The sequence below is a fragment of the Wolffia australiana genome, chromosome 2 (genome assembly GCF_029677425.1).
Source record: "Wolffia australiana isolate 7733 chromosome 2, ASM2967742v1".
In the NCBI taxonomy this organism is placed as follows: Eukaryota; Viridiplantae; Streptophyta; class Magnoliopsida; order Alismatales; family Araceae; genus Wolffia; species Wolffia australiana.
Window position 1 is genome coordinate 4,208,301 of NC_135836.1, and position 19,834 is coordinate 4,228,134.

General features: G+C 40.2%; 1 protein-coding gene across 1 annotated transcript; it reads right to left on the reverse strand.

Annotated features, from left to right (window-relative positions):
* Nucleotides 1-2,746: 2,746 nt before the first annotated feature.
* LOC144716571 (uncharacterized) lies at nt 2,747-8,017 on the reverse strand. Its single transcript, XM_078591727.1, has 8 exons — nt 7,854-8,017; nt 6,093-7,075; nt 5,915-6,005; nt 5,138-5,295; nt 4,934-4,985; nt 4,764-4,843; nt 3,933-4,026; nt 2,747-3,425 (listed from the first exon to the last, which is right to left on the reverse strand). Exons 2-8 carry the CDS (start codon nt 7,041-7,043, stop codon nt 2,911-2,913), a joined length of 1,941 nt encoding a protein of 646 aa, XP_078447853.1. The 5' UTR covers nt 7,044-7,075; nt 7,854-8,017; the 3' UTR covers nt 2,747-2,910.
* Nucleotides 8,018-19,834: the final 11,817 nt, after the last annotated feature.

Consider the following 19,834-nt stretch of genomic DNA (forward strand, 5'->3'; position numbering starts at 1 on the left):
GTATATTTTTAGCTTTTTATTCGCACCGCCACATGTCACAGTTCGATTCTTCGAAGGCGATGAATCGTAGCGCTCGCTGATGATTGGCGACAGCCAATAATTAATTAAGTTGATGATTGGCATCAGCCAATAATTTTCCAGGCAATCATCGCTTTGTGATTTGCGAAGCGATGATTGCATTTATGATAAACGAATCATTTTTTGCACAAAAGTCACATGGACAAATAAAAAAAAGATGCCCTTTTAATAATAAATGCATGCGCTGATGATGCTCAAAATGACAAAATTGCACTTTTCATTTCTTTCTTTTGATCCTACGCAGGGCGACGTGGGCGCACGACGAGGCGCCACCTGTACACATGGCTTGCGCCTGTACAGGTGGTGCGCTCGTATCCTATGCTGAAGAAATAAAAAAAGAGAGTGAGGCGACGTGGCATGCGCTGATGTGCCACTATGTCAGCCTCGAGGAAAAATATTTTCTTTCCTTTTTGTTAATTATTACTATTTCACCCTTTCTTTTCCTTTTTGCCCTTTTACAAGTGCACGTTGACTCGAAAAAGCGCACGTGCAGAAGAGGAAACAGAAAATAGGGACGGTGACGAGGAGAGAGAAGGAAGCCAAGGGCTAGGATTGACTCAACTTCAAATGACTCCGATTTAGCTGAAATTTTCAGCATTACTTCTTCTTCCCATCCTCTTTCCACTCATACCCTCTGAATAGAGGCCTGGATCATTGTAAAATTCATCTTGAACTTGCTTCATACTTCTGTAGGCTGATTGAAAGATAGTGAGTTTTGAGATCCATCAAGTGTGTTCTTGGTGTCCTAGGTGGACCATCCTGGACAAGGACGATGGATGAGGCATGATGAATTTTGTCCCATCCGATATCCAGATTCAGTGTAGGGACGAAGGAGGGGACAAATTCTGTCCAGTCCTCTGGGGATGAATTTTTGTCCCCTTCGAGAAAAAATCCATCCCGACCCTCGTCCGGGACGAAGAAAACACATTTTATATAGAGTTCTAGGTGACAGGGCCGCTGCCCTCATGCAGGGCAAGCTTAGTGGAGGGGAAATCTCCGCGCTTAGCATAGGCGTCAACGAGGGAGCTTTGGACGAAGAGGCTACCGCCATGGCTGGAGCGGAGGAGGGAGGTGTGGAGCTGAAGAACAACGGCATGGGAGGAGGCGGCAGCGGAGGCGAGCATGGTGGGAAAGGAGAAGGGTTGGGAAGAACGCTGGCGAAGTGCATGTCATGGAAGAGGCGGAGGGTGGCAGTGGGGTTGTCGTTGTGGGCGAGCCTGGCCGCCATTAAATTCTAGAGGACGGAGTTGGAGGTGAGCTGAGGAGGTAGGGAGTGGAAGAGGCGCAAGGCAACGGTGGGGATGCTGCACTTGGAGAAGACGTCGACGAGGCTGGCGACGACGAAGGTGCAATCAGCGAATCAAGATTTGAAGGCAAGGGCGAGGAGCTTCTGCCCACCACGGAGGAGAAGCTCGTCGGCACAATGGCGGAGGGCTGCGCCGAGAAGGTAGCAGTCGGGGGGCAGCCCGCAGCGTAGCCTTCGCTGGAGAACATCGACCATAAGGCGAAGCGCCGCCGCTGGACGGAAGAAGAAGGCCAGCTGGCTTTAATTTTAATATATTAATATATATTTTTCCAAATTTTTTAGGGAAATAAGGAGGAGAGAGAATGAGAATTGTCATAGTGAGGCCACGTGGCTACACCTCAACCGTTGGATGTGAATCCGGCAGTTATTCGTCCAGAATTGTCCGTCCATCATCCGAGACCTCCAAACGGATTGTTTTTTTGTCCCATGGGACGAAAACCGTTCCGTCCAGTGGTCCCTGGGATGAATCTTTGTCCATAATTTTGTCCATATCCTTGGACCCTGAACTATACCTGGGTGTGTGGGGAGAATCATTGGAGATGAGGGGGAGTTTACCGGCACTAGTAAATCGCTGTGATCCTGGCAGAACGAAAGGATCTAAGGTAAGTGTCTTCGCCTTATGTTTCATCTTTCTCAACACCATAGTTAACATAATTAGGGTTTATCATCGTATCTTCACTCACGTTCAACTCTCTATCCTTTTGATCATACCACTCCACATCCAATCTCTATCCTTGTTCATATCATCGCCCATCATCGTGTCCATCACATTCACTTACTCTTTTCTCTAAGTTAAATTAACACATAACTTACATATTTTTAATCGATATCACTGGCTCATTTTTTCAAATCTTGTCCTCATCTATCCTCTTGTGGATCATCACTAGCATAAGAAATTAATTCCTTAAGCATCATTCCCTGTGGAGACGATCCGTACTCATCACTAACAAAGTATTCTTAAGTACGGTTAAATATATTTTTATTGACTAATCTCAATTACCAACGACATATTAAACCCTTGAAATTGAGATTATCACATATGCCATATTTTTATAGATTTAGTAGGTGACTCTCTTGAGATTTTTCCAGATGAATTTTTTGTTTTTGAAGCTTCTTTTAAGACCTGCCTAGCAAAGCTCACTAGAGTACTCAGATTAGTATTAAAAACAGAGAATATCTCGAAAGATAGTGTGGGGCTTGAGAGAAGGGAATAATTCCTTGGGACAATCAAACATTCACGCATTACAGAGGATTATAGAGGGAGAGAGATTTCCACTCTTAAAGAGGCATATAAAGAGATAAGAAAACAAATAGAAACGCAGGGAATAATCAAAGATAGATTGATAGAAAGAGAGCAGCAGAGGGAACAAATGAAAGAATCTTATATATATAGCGAATTCCACCTTTGCTGTATCTCTCTCTCTCTCTCTCTAGAATCTCTCTCCACATGCCAAGACCATCTTTTTCTCCCTTTACACTCGACGAACTTGACCAAAAAAAAAAAATTCCCCAAGAGAGGAGACGTGTCAGGCGGCGACAGGTAGTCCATAGTTATGGAAGGACCGGATCCTGCCATCCCACCCGGCCGTGACAATTACCCGTCCCCATGCATGCGGCAGCCCGGCCGCAGCACCATCTCCACACGTCCTCGACCGTCTCCGCCACGGCCTTCCCCGTGGCGGCGGCGGCGGCAGCTTCTCCTCCGGCCACGTGACAGCACCACGGAGGAACTCCGAGAAGACGAAGCCGCAGTGAGGCGCTGACGAGCCAGAATGAAGGAGAGAGAATGGGCAGTCAACGGGCGGCGGCCGCGGCGGCGCCGGCCATGGCACAGCCATGTAGGATCTCGCCGACGGGAACCGCTCGTAGCTGCTCGTAGCAGACGTGGCGGGTGCGGAGGCCGTGAACGGCCAAGAAAGGCGGCGGCAGTCAACGGGGGCAGTTGACCATATGTACACTTCTGAGTCTTCACTGCCAGAGACCACGTACCTACCGTCCGACGTGTATGATGCAGCAATCTGGCTCCCGGAATTTCGGATGCCTGAAAAATTCAGAATATAGAGTTATTAAAAAAATATTCTACATTTGCCTATATTTAGAACTATAATGGTAAGTTCATCAATCTAGATTGATAAAAATGCCTTCTCTGTCTCTCTCTTAATCTCTCTAGATACACAGATCGACAGACATGCTCTGTTTATTTCTTAGTAAATTAATTTGTACCGTCTCTAGTTCTGTCTCCATAGATCGACAGAAATGCTATGTATCTCTGCCCATCAAGCTCTATCCCTCTCCCTATCAATCTTTATCTCTCTATTTTTTTTTTGTCCATCAATCTATATCTAAATCTCTTTCTCTCTCTATGCTCTCTCTCTATCTCTCTATCTGTCTCTGTCTATCCATGTCTCTCTATACAATAAAAAACATGCTCTCCACCCATCTTCCTTTATTAAACAACCTATCAATCAATCTATCAACCTTTCTACCTATCTATCTATATTTCCCTACATATTGACAAAAATAAATGTATTGGGGGGGAAGAACTCGCCTTGGAACTTGGAGACGACAGTGTGTTCTTCCAAGATCCGAACTTGCGAGTCTGCGGAGGAGACCAGCAGCTTCTGTGCATCCGTAGGGCAGAACTAAAGATTGAACCAGAGGTAATTGATGTGAGAAAGATGGAGATGAAGACAGAGATAGAGATGGAAGCGGAGATGGGGATAAAGATGGAGAAATATATAGATGGAGGTGGAGATGGAGAGAGAGATATAGATGAAGGTGGAGATGGAGATATAGATGAAGATAGAGATAGATGGAGGTGGAGATGGAGAGAGAGATATAGATGAAGGTGGAGATGGAGATATAGATGAAGATAGAGATAGATGGAGGTGGAGATGGAGAGAGAGATATAGATGAAGGTGGAGATGGAGATAGAGATAGATGGAGGTGGAGATGGAGATGGACATATAGATGAAGGTAGAGATGAAGATAGATGGAGGTGGAGATTGAGATAGAGATGGAGATAGAGATAGAAGGAGATAAAGATAGATGGAGGTGGAGATTGAGATAGAGATGGAGATAGAGATAGAAGGAGATAAAGATAGAGATAGAGATAGAGATAGAGATAGAGATAGAGATAGAGATAGAGATAGAGATAGAGATAGAGATAGAGATAGAGATGGAGATGGAGAAGGAGATGGAGATGGAGATGGAGAAGGAGATGGAGATGGAGATAGACGGAGACAGACAGAGATAGAGATAGAGATAGAGATAGAGATGGAGATGGAGATGGAGATGGAGATAGAGATAGAGATAGACAGAGATAGAGAGAGATAGAGATAGAGATAAAGATAGAGATAGAGATATAGAAGGTGGATACCTGAAAGCTGGTGATCCTGTTACACCCGGGCTTTTTCTTCCCCTGGTTGGGGACGACAGAGACCAACTGCAGCCGCCGACCTACTCCATAACCAACAAACCAGTTCAAATACAAAGAATCACCATAAATCAAGATCAAGAGACAAACTTCATTGGAATTAGGAGGAACACCTGATGAATCGTAGAACAGACAGCGCCCCGAGATTGTGCCCACCACAATTTCCTGCAAAAAATTTGAAAAGGAAGAAGTATGATATCCCTCATAAACAGTAAAATCAAAACTGGGAAAATATTGTTTTGAAAAAACCTCTCTTACTATTTATCCTTTTTAAAAACTGAGAAATCGACTGAAAAGCTCATCAGATTTGAACCAACCTCGCATGTTGGATTGAAGCAAACGGCAGTGACAATCTCCCTAACGTCGACCCATTTCACAACATGGCGGCTGGAGATCTCCCACACACGAATCTTCCCGTCGATCGAGCTGCTGACGAAAAAGCCTTCATCTTTCGGATCAAATTGTACACAGGTAACTGCTCCATGGGAAAAATAAGAATCAGAAATTCAAGTGTTTTGCCTAGATAATGATGACGATGATGAAATTGTCATCATCGTCACGAAGACGTGATTGTAATGTACGATGACAATTCATCTTCTCTCCAGATGGTGAGTTCAGATGATGATGATTACAGTTTCAACTACAGCTTCATTGTCAAATGCATGGTAATTTAAACTAGTGTTTGCCTGACTGATATCCATCTGATATTCAAAATTGGACAATTTGATATCCAGATGAAATTGCGAAGATTTCTGATGCCTGTATTGGATATCAGACAGATATCAATTAATTGCCCGATAAAGCTGGATAACCAGATATTGGATTTTCCCCAGTTTCGATATCAGGTACAGCATCCGTTCCCATATCATCATCCAGGATTGGAATGACAGATCACTAATTTAAACTAATTTTGAGTGTTAATTTAACCCAAACTTGGAGAAAATAACAGCTGTTACTCATCCTAATTCGTCCAGGGAATGGTCATTTTCAACGTGGATCGATGACATTAACGCCGAAGCGACACAGGCAGATTCCTGAATCGTCATCTGCCTCGACGTCATCTTTAACGGGTGGATAGAAAACGAAGAACTCACCGTAGTTCCCATGGGAGAAGACCTTCTCGGATTCATCCCGCCCAATCCGCCGTAGCCGAGCTGTCTTATCCGTCGAAGAGGACAGAAGAAGCTGAGATTTTCAAGAGATTCAGAATGAAAAAACGATAGGATATAACAAAGATCAAATGATTGGGGGCGGGGGAGAAAGAACACTCACGTTGTTATTCTTCGACCAGGCGAGGTCGAGAACGTCGCCAGAGTGGCCGGGGAACTCGTGAATCGGCTGATCAGAGATCCGGCAAACTTCTTCAGGAACAACGAAGAACGTAGAATCCGTCGTCCGTCCCGTCATCTTCTTGCAAAGATCCAAACTCTGCCTGCCCACGGCCCAAACCCTGACCACCCCATCTTCGCCGCCGGTGGCGAGGAATCGACCGTCGGGGCTGAATTTGACGGCCAGGATCGCTCCTTTGTGAGCTCTGATCTCCTGCAAGGAGAACAGCCCGGAGAACTCCTTGGAAGGCTTCCTGCTCATCCGCACCTTCACTCTCTGGAATCCAATCCTGACCGTCGAATTCTCCTCCCAGGAAGAGGAAGCCGTTGGATTGTCTTCTTCTTCGACATCGGCTTCATCCTGGCCGTTGATCATGCAGGCGGCGATGCCGAGCCGCCGGAGCCACTTGCTTCTCCGCCGCCGAGTCGAGGCGGTGGAGTTGGATCGTTGATCGGCCATGGAGATTACCGGGTCATCTCCGCCGTCGATCTGATCGGCCGAGGAGGAGGAAGAATCCCGGCCGTCGATTTCGGAGATCCGCCGCTGATCGGCGGCGGCAGTCTCGCCGTCTTCCTCTGCTTCTTGTTCTTGTTCTAGTTCTTGTTCTTGTTCTTGATCTTGTTCTTGATCTCGATGCGGAAGATCGGAGCAGCAATTGCGAGGGCTGAACATGGAATTGAATCGCATCCAGGCCATGAATCTGCGCCGCCGCTCCTCCACGCTCTCGAGTTTATCTGCGAGGAATCCGGACAGCAGATCCAAGCTAGAACAGGAGTCTGAAGCGGATGATACGTCGTCCCTCGCGTCGAAGAATTGAGATTCCTCTTCCTCCATCTGGACCTGAGAATCGCCGAAAATCGATGGAGATCTCAGATCCGGAGACATCAATTTCATAGTTGCAGCGTCAATTCCTTGATTACTCCTTCCTGTCCGATGAATCGAAGAATCAACACTCAAAATCTCTCGGATCCGGAGACATCAATTTTATAATTGCAGCAATAACTTTTTGATTACTCTTTCCTTGTCAGTAAATAGAAGAATAAACAATCAAAATCTCTCGGATCCGGAGACATCAATTTCAAAATTGCAACAACAACTTCCTAATCACGCCTTCCTGCTCTACGTAGAAGATTCCACACTCAAAAATCTCTCGGATCCGGAGACATCAATTTCATAATTGCAACAACAACTTCCTGATTAGTCCTTCCTGCTTAACACAGAAAAATCTCTTGGATCCTGAGAAATCAATTAGATATTTGCAAAAGCTTCCGGTTCAAACTCAAAAATCTCTCAGATCCAGAGAAATCTAGTTGATAATTACATCAACAACTTCCTGATGACACCTTCCCGTTCCACAAATCGAAGAATCGACACTCAAACAACTCTCGTATCCGGAGACATCTATTTCATAATCGCCACAACAACTTCCCGATCACGCCTTCTTGCTCCACACATCGATGATTGAACAATCAAAAATCTCTCAAATCCGGAGAAATAAATCTCACAATTGCCGCAACAAATTCCTGATCACGCCGTCCAGTCTAACACATCAAAGATTCAACGCTAAAAAATCTCTCGGATCCGTAATTGCAACAACACCTTCCTGATTACTCCTTCCTACTCTACGCCTCGAAGATCCAACCCTCAAAAATCGCAAGTTTTCGAAGATTTAAAGAAGATCAAGAGCAAAAACTAGATCTGAACCTTCTACTCGTTCTTCCTTTATCGACAATCCAGGAAACCGCTGCGCACCTTGAAATCCCTCTCTTGAGTCTCCATCCGACTGCAGACTAGAGAAATGAGAGCTGATGAAGACGAAGACGCCAGGAAATGAAGATAATAGCAGGATCCGACGGCCAGGATCGCGAGACTCGTTCTCCCGAAGACCGCTCTCTGCCGTCGGATGATATTTAGCGGGAAAACCACACGGTAATTTTTAAAAGTAATTAAAAAAGTAACCACGTGTCGCCCTTCAAATCGGTACAGCGGTCAACGTCGGGCGTTGACTTCTGAACCGCGCTTGTCTTACTTGACGGTCGACGTGGCGCGGCGGGCTCCGTTTATCCGGGCCGTCCACGGAGATACGTGTTTCATCGGACGGATGAGAGCTTTCCACCGCGGCTCCGACGTGGCGGTCAAGGAATGGCTGACGTGGTCAAAAGTTGGGGACAGTATACAAATAAAAATCAAATAATTAGGCGTAAAAATTGGAAGAATTGGATTTTATTTTTATTTGGACAGAGTTTGACATGCAGATAGATCTATCCCCGTGGATGGTCCCACGCCGTCCATTGATCAGAGAGAAAAGACGTAGAAGAGATAGAGAAAGAGGGAAGAGAGAGAAAGTGCAGGATTCATCATTCATGAAGGGCGTTGATAGATAATGACATTTAATGCTTTTGCCGTCTTTTGCAGGTTCATGTACTCTTCTGAGGGAGCCGAAGAATGTATCTGTTTCTCTCTCTAGACTTTGGATGCTAGAGAAAAGATGAGAGAGAGATGAGTTCACGAACTCTTCTAAGGGAGCACGAGCTCCATCTCTTTCTCTTTCTAGACTTTGGCTGCCAGAGAAATAATGAGAGAGAGATGGGTTCATTTTCTCTTCTGAGGGAGCTGAAGAGTTTATCTCTTTCTCTCTCTAGACTTTGGCTGCTAGATAAAAGATGAGAGAGAAATGGGTTCATGAACTCTTCTGAGGGAGCCGAAGAGTGCATCTCTTTATCTCTCTAGAATTTGGATGCTAGAGAAAAGATGAGAGAGAGATGGGTTCATGAACTCTTCTTAGGAGCCGAAGAGTGCATCTCTTTCTGTCTCTAGACTTTGGATGCTAGAGACAAGATGAGAGAGAGATGGGTCTTCTCTGTCTGTATTCAATGGATGAGTTCATGTGCAACTATGAAGATGGTTTTGAAGCCCTAAATTTTTTCAAAGTCAAATGGGAGGGGCCAGTAACTTCTCAGATGTTGGTAGAGAGAGAAATGGACGTAAATATTATTTTTAGTGTTATAATCAAGTTACAATGTGTAGAGAGATAGATAGATGGAGAAAAAACGTAGATGGGTGGATAAAGAGACCTGAGAAAACAAATATATGAGCTAATAAGTGGATATATATATATATATATAGATAGATAGAGAGATAAATAAAATTATAGATAGAGGATCACAGACGATTTTCCCCGGGGGAAAAGGACAACCTATAAGCCTATGAATTAAGTAGTGAGGGGCAGAATGCGATTTATAGAGAGATAGATACATGAGAGATAAGGGGTGGGGGGAAACATGAGAGAGATATAATATAGAGAGATATATACAGATAGAGATAAATGTAGAAGAAAATAGACTGATAAAGACAAATAGAGGAATAGGATGAGAAAATGTACATATATAAATAGGGAAAGAGAAATAGATATGTGAGTAGAGTTATGTAGAGAGAGAAAGAGATGTTAATGGAGATAAATTGAGTGATATATTATTTCTTAAGAGGTAGAATGGAACTGTAAGAAAATAATAAATCCAAAAAAAGTTGAAAGAGATATTAAAGTAGAGAGAAATAATGACAAAGAATGATTTGTATTTATAGAGAGAATTCGAGATAAAGAAAAAGATGAAGTGATAGAAAGTAGAGAGAGACATAAAGGTAAAGAGGAACAACGAGAAAGAACGATTTGTATTTATGAGGAGAAATGAAGATATAGAAAAAGATGATCTGATGGAAAGTTGAAAAAGATAAAAAGGTGGCCAGAAAAAAAGAGAAATAATAATATCTAGAAAGAGAAATTGAGATATAAAAGTAGAACGATTTGTATAGATGTTGAGAAATGGAGACATAAAAAAGATGAATTGATAACAAGGAGAGAGATATAAATAAAGGTTGAACGAATCAGAGAAATAATGAGAGAATGAGGGAGGGAAATAATGAAAGGAAAAATAGAGAAAGAGAGACTCGTAATAGTAGAGAGAGAGAAAGAGGTAGAGAGATATAAGGCGAGGAAGAGGGAGGTGAATAATGAAATAAAGAAGGAAAGAGAAAGATGTAAGGAGAGATAGATAGAAAGAGTTATAGCCCGAGAAGAGAGATAATGAGAAAATGCGAAGCAAATCGAGATGAAGAGAGAGACATAGCGAGAAAAACATGAGTCATAGAGAGAGAGAGAGAAACAGAGGACACAGGGAGAGATAGGCATACAGAGAAGAAAGATAGAGAGAGATACGAAGAGACAGAGAAGAGAGATAGAGAGAGTTAGATAGAGACAGAGAAGAGAGATAGAGAGAGACAGAGACAGAGAAGAGAAATAGAGAGAGAGACAGAGAAGAGAGATACAGAGAGTCAGGAAGAGACAGAGAAGAGAGATAAAGAGAGAGATCGGAAGAGATATAGGATAGAAGAGAGAGCTATAGAGAGAGACATGTAGGGAGAGAAAGAGAGAGATGTCAAGGGAGAGAGAAAGAGAGAGAGAGAGGAAATAGAAAGAGAGATACAGAGGGGGAAGGAGAGACAGAGGAAATAGATAGAGAAAGAGAGAGATATGTTCGGAAAAAGAGACAGGACATATGAGAGATATATAGAGAGAGACATATGTAGGAAGAGAAAGAGAGAGAGACAGGAAATAAATATAGAGAGATACACAGAGGGGGAAGGAAAGACACAGGAAATAGATAGAGATAAAAAATACATATAAAAGGAGAGAAAGAGAGAGAGACATATCTAGGGAGAGAGAGAGATGAAATAGATAGAGAGAGACACAGAGAGGGATGGAAAGACAGGAAATAGATAGAAAGAGAGATAGGAAGGGAGAAAGAGAGATAGGACAGATGAGAGTGATATAGAGAGAGACATATGTAGGGGCAGAAAGAGAGAGACACATATCTAAAGAGAGAGAAAGAGAGAGAGAGACATATCTAGGGAGATAGACAGAGAGAGACATCTAGGGAGATAGAGAGAGATATATCTAGAGAGAGAGAGAGAGAAAGAGAGAAAGAGAGAGAGAGAGAGATATCTAGAGAGAGAAAGAGAGAGAGAGACATATCTAGGGAGAGAGAAAGAGAGAGAGAGACATATCTAGGGAGAGAGAACGAGAGAGAGTCATATCTATGGAGAGAGAAAGAGAGAGACATATCTAAGGAGAGAGAGAGAGACATACCTAGGGAGAGAGAAAGAGAGAGAGATACATATCTAGGGAGAGAGAAAGAGAGAGAGAGAGAGAGAGAGAGAGAGAGAGAGAGAGAGAGAGAGAGAGAGACAGACAGACAGACAGACAGAGAAAGAGAGAGGGAGGGAGATATAGAGCGAGAAACAGAGATAGATGTAGAGAGAGAGAAATAGAGAGAAAAGGAGAGAGAGAGAGAGAGAGATAGTGAGAGAGAATTTAATGGTGGGGGGCCTGCACCAGCTGGCAGAGTTGCATGGCTCGCCTGTTCATGGTGGAGGCGGCTCAGAGACGACAGCTGAACGAGAACGACATGAGAGGAGAGAGAAATGATGGTCAGAAAGGGCTGGACTTTCGCAGGGCTGTGCATTACTTAAATGTAATCCCTTCCTCTTATTTAAGGCTGTCTCATTCATTAGAACATTCAAGAAAAATGTAGATATTCTTCCAATAACTTATTCTGTGAAGAGTTTGTCCTGCTGCGGCCACTGTTTCAGGAGTGGGTATTTAAAATTTTAACCCATGGAGTAAATGATCTCCACATTTCACTTGTGCAAATGATTCTTATCAGGATGATCATTTCTTTGTAATAATTTCTTGAATTAAAAAGCTATGATTTTAAACTAGGAGGAAGCCAACCCCATTTTTTCTTATAACATTGTTTGAGCTTGATTTGGGAGCAAAATCGACTGGTTATATTTGTCTGAATCTTTGTTTATGTGACTCATTTTTATGAGGGGTGGAATTTTTTTTTGCAATCCACATAGTAAATGTTACCATCGATTAAATGATTTGAAGGTCAATCCCACAAATGTCTTACCTTTGATATTAAATGCAGTTTCATTTCAACACACAATATGCAGACAGAAATAGCAATATAATGTTTTATGCTTAATTTCATAATTGTTGCATTTAAGTAGTAACGGTAGAGATATTTCCAATATAATATCATGTTAATATATAGGTATTATTTCATTGCTTAATTGCTAAAGCATCTCATTAACAAGGCATATTTAAATTAATTGACTTTTAACACGAATTTAAATAAACATATGATATATGTTAGCATGACATAATGATATCTCTTAAATTAAAACAAATTCAGATGCATCCTCCGACACTTTTGTTTCAAAGGTTGATGTTGGCAGTATTCTTTTAACGTAAAAATATTGATAACTTTGCAGGTAATCAAACATGTATTTGTATATTGCATATATATAATAGACAAACTAGTTGGATAGTTTTTTTATGGACTAGGTGAAGGCTCTAGATGAATCACAGAATAAGTGGTATGCACCTTGTAAGAGAGTTGAAAATGAGATTCAAGGATATGAACTTCTCTCATAGGGATGAATAAAATAGTAATAATTAAAATATGAGCCTGCCATGCAGGAGCAGGAATCCAATGGTGCAACCAAAGTCCTAGTTAAAAAATATATTTGACATGAGATGGAAGGATTTGTGTGTTATTATCCATAACTTATAGGCACCTGGGTAATTGATTTAAATATATTGGTGTTATTGCAGAAATGACACTATGTTGGTACTCTTCTTTGGACCTCAAATCAAGTGTAAGGAATTTTTTTAGAGCAGCTGGCATAAAAAAGCAATAACATTTTATTGTTTCTGGATGTAACAGTTATCATACACTTATATGTCGTCAGGACAGTTTCTGCTCCTTGTCGACTCATCTAGACATACTTTTACATGCACTCATACATCACCAAAATGAAAAATTAAGCCAACACACTTTATTTTTCAGCATAATTTTATTCAAGATGCATTGTGGTTTTCTTAAAAGACACAGATTATAAATACTGTATCATTCTTGTGAAGTCATATTTTTTTAGCTTGAGGAAAAAATAATCCAGTATATTCCCTAACCTGTTGTAAATAAAATTTTCATTTAAGACGCATGAGTTTAACCCCATTTGTCAAATGTAGACTTTGCCCAAACTATTCCTCACTTTAAGAATGATTTCTAAAGAAGGATGCAAAATTTTTTATTCTGGGATTATTGAGTTTCATATGGAGTATGCATGGGGCCTATAAGCAAGATAACCAGCAGGCAAGAGAGCCGAGAACATCAGATCACTAAGAGACTTTAGCGTCTGGCGGTTCCATTAATCATACAGAAAAACAATGGTAACCATGGATTATAATAGATGGAAAGCCACTTATTAATCATATAGATTAATGATTAATCATATATATATAAATAATGGCAACCATGGATAATAATGGATGGAAAGCCACTGACCCCAAGATCCTTAAGCCATCTATGATTCCCACAGCCAGTGACTTGTATTTCAACTATCTAATTCCAGTATTGACTTGTATTTCAACCAAAACAAGAGTTGGTTTTACTCGGCCACTGTAACTTCACAATTTAATTAAATCAAAATGCCAAAAATTGAGCTTAGCTGAAATACCTTATCTGATAGAAACTTCCCAATCAAAAGAATTTCTTCATACTTTTTTTCCAATTTTAATGATAAGGCAATCCATCAGAATCTAAAATTTAATTGGACATTGAGAACATTTCAAGAATAAAATATAATTAAATGGCTTATTTTCGAATTCTTAAACATGTATAAAATTTATTATTTCAAATAAACAAATTATTAAATGATCATCTTCAAATCTTAAAAGTTACACAATGATTGTTCATGATAAAAATTAAGAAAATGATAATTTATGTATTAACTCTCTTCCGATACTAATATCAAAGAAAATGATAAGGCAGAAATTTAAAAGAGAACCAGGAGCATTTTCACCGAATATTTAAATATTCTTCATGTGGCAGGATTTTCAGTCAAAAACTAATGGCAGAAACTTTAGCAACAGCGGTCTTCAAACGTCAACAGCGGTCAAGGTCAGGCGTTGACTTTTCAACGGGGCTTGTCTTGACTAACGTGGTCAAAACTTGGGGACGGTAAGAGATGGTATAGTTGTATATTTATAATCTAACACCGGGTCTAAAAATTAAAAAATATTAATTTCTGATCTTTAGACAGATTTTGACCAGCGGACAAATCTATCCACGTGGACGGTCCCACGCCGTCCATTGATCATGGAGAAGAGAAAGGCAGAGAGACAAAGACATAGAGAGAGAGGGAAGAGAGAGAAAGTGAAGGATTCGTCATTCATAATTGGAGTTGATGGGTATGTGACATTTAATGCTTTTGCCGTTTATGTAAGTTCATGTCCTCTTCAGAGGGAGCCGAAGAGCATATCTCTTTCTCTCTCTAGACTTTTTCCAAAGTCTAGAGAGAGAGAGATGGGTTTTCTCTGTCTGTATTTAATGGAGTTCATGTGCATTGTGCAACTGGGGAGTACCGTAGATTTTTTTCAAAGTCAAACGGGGTGGCCAAGAAGTTCATTGTTGGTAATTTTATATAAAATTCATGTAGAGAGAGAAATGGGCACAAATAGTGTTATTGGATTAGTAATGCAGTTGCAATTTATAGAGAGAGAGATGGAGAGATAAGTAGATGGTAGGGAAGTAGACCTGGGTAAACAAACATATGGGCGGATGAACGTAGAGAGAGATGCAGAAATAAGAAAGATAAATAAAGATATAGAGAGAGGACCACAGACGATTTTCCCAATGTGGGAAAAGACAACGTATAAGCCTATGAAACGAGTAGGGAGGGGCTGAATAGGATAGATAGAGCTAAATGGAGAGAGAAAGAGAGAGATAGAGAGATAAAGAGAGAAATTGAGAGATAAAGAGATAGAGAGAGATAGATAGAGAGAAGGAGAGAGAGAGGGAGAGAGAGAGTTGATAGCGATGAATATAGGAGATATATGTAGATAGAGATATATAGAGAAAGAGAAAAAAAATATGTATAAAGATAAATAGAGAAAAAGAATGAGACGTTGAAGATAGATAAATGAAGAGAAAAGGAGATATGAGAATAGAATATGAGAGCGAGAAAGAGATAAAGAGTGAGAAGACTATTCGTTTATCCTCAGAGATAGATCGAGAAAGAGAATGATGTATATGGATAGATATTAATGGATGAGAGAGGATGATACGCGCAGATTGAGAGAAAATGGACTAAATCTACATAAAGTTGAAAAAGATACTAAAGTAGAGAGAAATAATGACAAAGAATGATTTTTATTTATAGAGAGAATTCGAGATAAAGAAAAGATGAAGTGATAGAAAGTAGAGAGAGACATAAAGATAAGGATGAAAAACGTGAAAGAACGATATGCATTTAAAAAGAGATATGGAGATGTAGAAAAAGATGAAGTGATGAAAAGTTGAAAGAGATATAAAGGTGGCGAGAAACAAGGAGAAATAAAAATATCTAGAGAGAGAGAGAGAAATTGAGTTACACAAAATGAAGAACTGATTTAACAAAGAGATAGTTATAAAGGTGGACACGATAAAGGAGAGAGAACGATTTGTTTATAGAGTGATAAATAAAGACATAAAAAGATGTTTGATAACAAGGATAAAGAGAGAAATATAAGGCAATTAAGAAGGAAATATAAGGTAAGTAATGATATAAAGAAGGAACGAGAAATATGTTGAGAGAGAGAGAGAGAGAGAATTAAGGCGAGAAAGAGCTGAGGGAAATAATGAAACAAAGAAGGAAAGAAAGAAAGAGAGATGTAAAGAGAAAGGGAGAGACGTATGGAACTATGGATAGAGAGAGAGAGAAAGAGAGAGAGAGGGAGAGAGAGAGAGAGAGAGAGAGAGAGAGAGAGAGAGCTGAGGGAAATAATGAAACAAAGAAGGAAAGAAAGAAACAAAGATGTAAAGAGAAAGGGAGAGATGTATCGAACTATGAATAAAGAGAGAGAGAGAAGGAAATACAGAGAGAGATACATAAAGGATGAGAGAAGAGATAGAGAGAGATATATACAGGATGCGAGAAAGAGATAGAGAGAGACATATGTAGGGAGAGAGGGACAGAGAGACATATATAGGATGAGAGAGATGGACAGAGACAGAGGAGAGAGATAGAGAAAGGCATATGTAGGAAGAGAGGGAGAGAGAGAGACATATATAGGATGAGAGAGATGGACAGAGACAGAGGAGAGAGATAGAGAAAGGCATATGTAGGAAGAGAGGGAGAGAGAGACACATATATAGGATGAGAGAGAGATAGACAGAGACAGAGGAGAGAGATCGAGAGAGGCATATATAAGGAGCAAGAGAGCGATAGAGAGAGGAGATAGATAGAGAGAGATAGAGAGAGAATTGAATGGTGGCGGGGCTGTATCAGCTGGCAGAGTTGCATTGCTGGCCTGTTCACGATGGAGGCAGCGCAGAGACGACAGCCGAGCCGAGAACAACGTGCGATGAGAGAGAGATAGTGTGTGTGTGTGTGTGTGTGTGTGAGAGAGAGAGAGAGAGAGAGAGAGAGAGAGAGAGAGAGAGAGAGAGAGAGAGAGAGAGAGAGAGAGAGAGAGAGAGAGAGAGAGAGAGAGAGAGAGAGAGAGAGAGAGAGAGAGAGAGAGAGAGAGAGAGAGAGAGAGAGAGAGAGAGAGAGAAAGAGAGAGAGAGAGAGAGAGAGAGAGAGGGAGAGAGAGAGAGAGAGAGAGAGAGAGAGAGAGAGAGAGAGAGAGAGAGAGAGAGAGAGAGAGAGAGAGAGAGAGAGAGAGAGAGAGAGTGGCCGGAAAGGGTTGGTCTTTTGCAGGGCTGTGCACTAATTGTAATCCCTTCCTATAATTTAATGGGAGGCTGTCTTGTTCGGTAGAAACATTCAATGAAAATGTAAGAGATTGAGATATAAGATATTCTCAGAAGGATTTATTCTGAGTAGAGTTTCTCCTGCAGCGGACACTGTTTCAGGCGTGGGTATTTAAAATTTTACCCGAGTAAATGATCTTCTCATTTCACGTGTGCAAATGTTTCTGATCAGGTTGAATCATTTCGTTGTAATCATTTCTTCAATTAAATATCTTTGATTGAACTATGAGGAAACTAACCACAATAAATAATAGACTGCCATGCACGAGCTGGAATCCTATGATGCAACAAAAGTTCTATTTCAGAAAATATATGTTTATTTCCCGATAGCACATGTTTATTTTTAGTTACCATCATGTTTAAAATGTAGTTTCGAAACAAATCATATTAAGATTAGGCCAACCATGCAATTCTTATTGTCCACAAAATATTGGTACATGGGTAATTGGTTTAAATATATTCAACTGGACCGACTAAGGTTATAGAAATCTTTTTAGAGAACTTGAATTTAAAAATCCCATTATATTGTTCATAGGATGTGATATAAACAATCCCATTATATTGATCATCTCATTTCAAATTATTTTGGAATATAAGTATTTCAGATCCCCATAGAATACTCATAAATCATCGCCATAATGTTATTTGAGAGCCCAGTGACAGGTGAAAGAACGAGCTGGAAGGATTGATTCAGTCAAGAGTTTGTCATGAAGCAGCCCCTGCTCCTATCTTGTTTCATGTGTCGGTTGGTAACTTATTACACATGGAATAAAAGATCTCCACATATCACGTGTGCAATGATTCTAAGTATGATGATTTTTTTTGCGACATTTTCTTCAATTAAGAAGCTATAATTAACTATAGTTGTCAGGGCTTAATTTGTTACTGTCACATTTTTAGAACATGGGGAAATGTTTTTCAATGAATGTATTTGGAATATTTCTAAATAACTGCCGTCATGGATTAAAAAGATTTGAAGGTCATTCTCACAAATGCCTTAGTTATGATATTAAATGAATTTTAATTTAAAGGCAAAAATGAAAAAAAAGAGATAAGATTACAAAAAAATTGGCATTCTGGTGCACTCTTCTCATTTGTTTTACTTGAGAAAAAAGGTAATTGAATTATCTCATTTACCTGTTGGCAATTGGTATGTATTCTTATTAAGGGCACATGTATGATTATTTTACACCCCATATATGAATCCAAAGGCCGTTTACATCACAACCAAAAAAAAACGCAATTTTTTTCTCTACCATTCGGATGGCACAATCTAATAACTTCATTATGCCAAAAATCGATCTTGGTTTAAGAACCTCGTCAAGCGCATGGATGTCCTCCAACCTTTTTGTATTTTTCATTAGATTTGGATGTCCTCCATTAAAATCTAAAATTTAGTGGGACATCGGATTCTAAAATGATAATTTGATTACATATTATATTTCGTAAGTGACAAGAAAGAACAATAAAAAAGTTACAAGTAAACCCATAAATTTAAAACACGAGAATCATAAACATTTTCTCCTAATATTTCAAAATTCTCATCCACATGTCATCCATATCTTCAGTCGCACCATCATCTATTTTTATTTATCTTATTTCGAGTCTTGGAGATAAATATTTTGTCGTAGGATTTTTATTAAAAAACTAATCGCAGAAGCTCCAAGAGCGGGCTCCTGTCGGTGTTCAGCTTGTTACAGCTGTCAAAGTAACGACATTCATGAAGAGAATAGAGAGAGAGAGAGAAAGAGAGAGAGAGAGAGAGAGAGAGAGAGAGAGAGAGAGAGAGAGAGAGAGAGAGAGAGAGAGAGAGAGAGAGAGAGAGAGAGAGAGAGAGAGAGAGAGAGAGAGAGAATGTAACGATATTCATGAAGGGAGTTTATGGGCAAACATTTGATGCTTTTGCCGTCTTTTGTGGGTTCATGTCCTCTTCCGAGGAAGCCGAAGAGTATATCTCTTTCTCTCTCTAGACTTTTTTCAGAGTCTAGAGAGAGTGATGGATCCTCTCTGTCTGTATTCGATGAATGAGTTCATGTGCAACTGGGGATATGATTTTAATACCGCAGACTTTTCAAAGTCAAAGGCTAGTGGCCAAGAAGTTCACTGTTGGTAATTTTATTTAAATTATATGTAGAGAGAGAAATGGACGAAGATAATGTTATTGGTTTTGTAATGCAGTTACAATGTATAGAGAGAGAGATGGAGAGATAAGTAGATGGATAGAGAAGCAGACCTGGGTAGATAAATATATGGGCAGATTAATGAAGAGATAAGAGAGATAAATAAAAAATATAGAGAGAGGACCACAGACAATTTTCTCAATGTGGGAAAAGACAACCTATAAGCCTACGAGGGGAAGAATGGGATAGATAGACCTAAATAGAGAGAGAGAGAGAGAGAGAGAGAGAGAGAGAGAGAGAGAGAGAGAGAGAAAGAGATGTTGTTAGCTTTGAATATAGAGAGATATACGGAGACAGAGAGAAAATATATTTATAGAGATAAATAGAGAAAAAGAATGAGGCTATGTAGATACATAAATAGAGAGAGAAAGGAGATATGCGAATACATATATTTAGAGGACGAGAAAGAGAAATATAGACTGCGAGAAATAGAGAGAGAATGCTATATATTTATCCTCAGACAGATATAGGAAGGGGATGACGTATATTGATAGAGGTAGTTGAACGAGAGAGAATGATACGTACAGACTGAGAAAATGGAGCTGTAGAAAACGATTAATTGATAGAAAGTTGAAAGAGATATTAAGGTTGAGAGAATCTTACATCTAGATAAAATTGAAGCGGAGAAAGCAAAAGATGAATTTAT

Coding starts and splice junctions, on each gene's coding strand:
- LOC144716571 (XM_078591727.1), bottom strand. CDS start 7,043: ATGAAATTGATGTCTCCGGATCTGAGATCTCCATCGATTTTCGGCGAT. Junction 5,296..5,914: donor CTTCTCCCATGGGAACTACG/GTGAGTTCTTCG, acceptor CCCATGGAGCAG/TTACCTGTGTACAATTTGAT. Junction 4,986..5,137: donor GCTTCAATCCAACATGCGAG/GTTGGTTCAAAT, acceptor AATTTTTTGCAG/GAAATTGTGGTGGGCACAAT.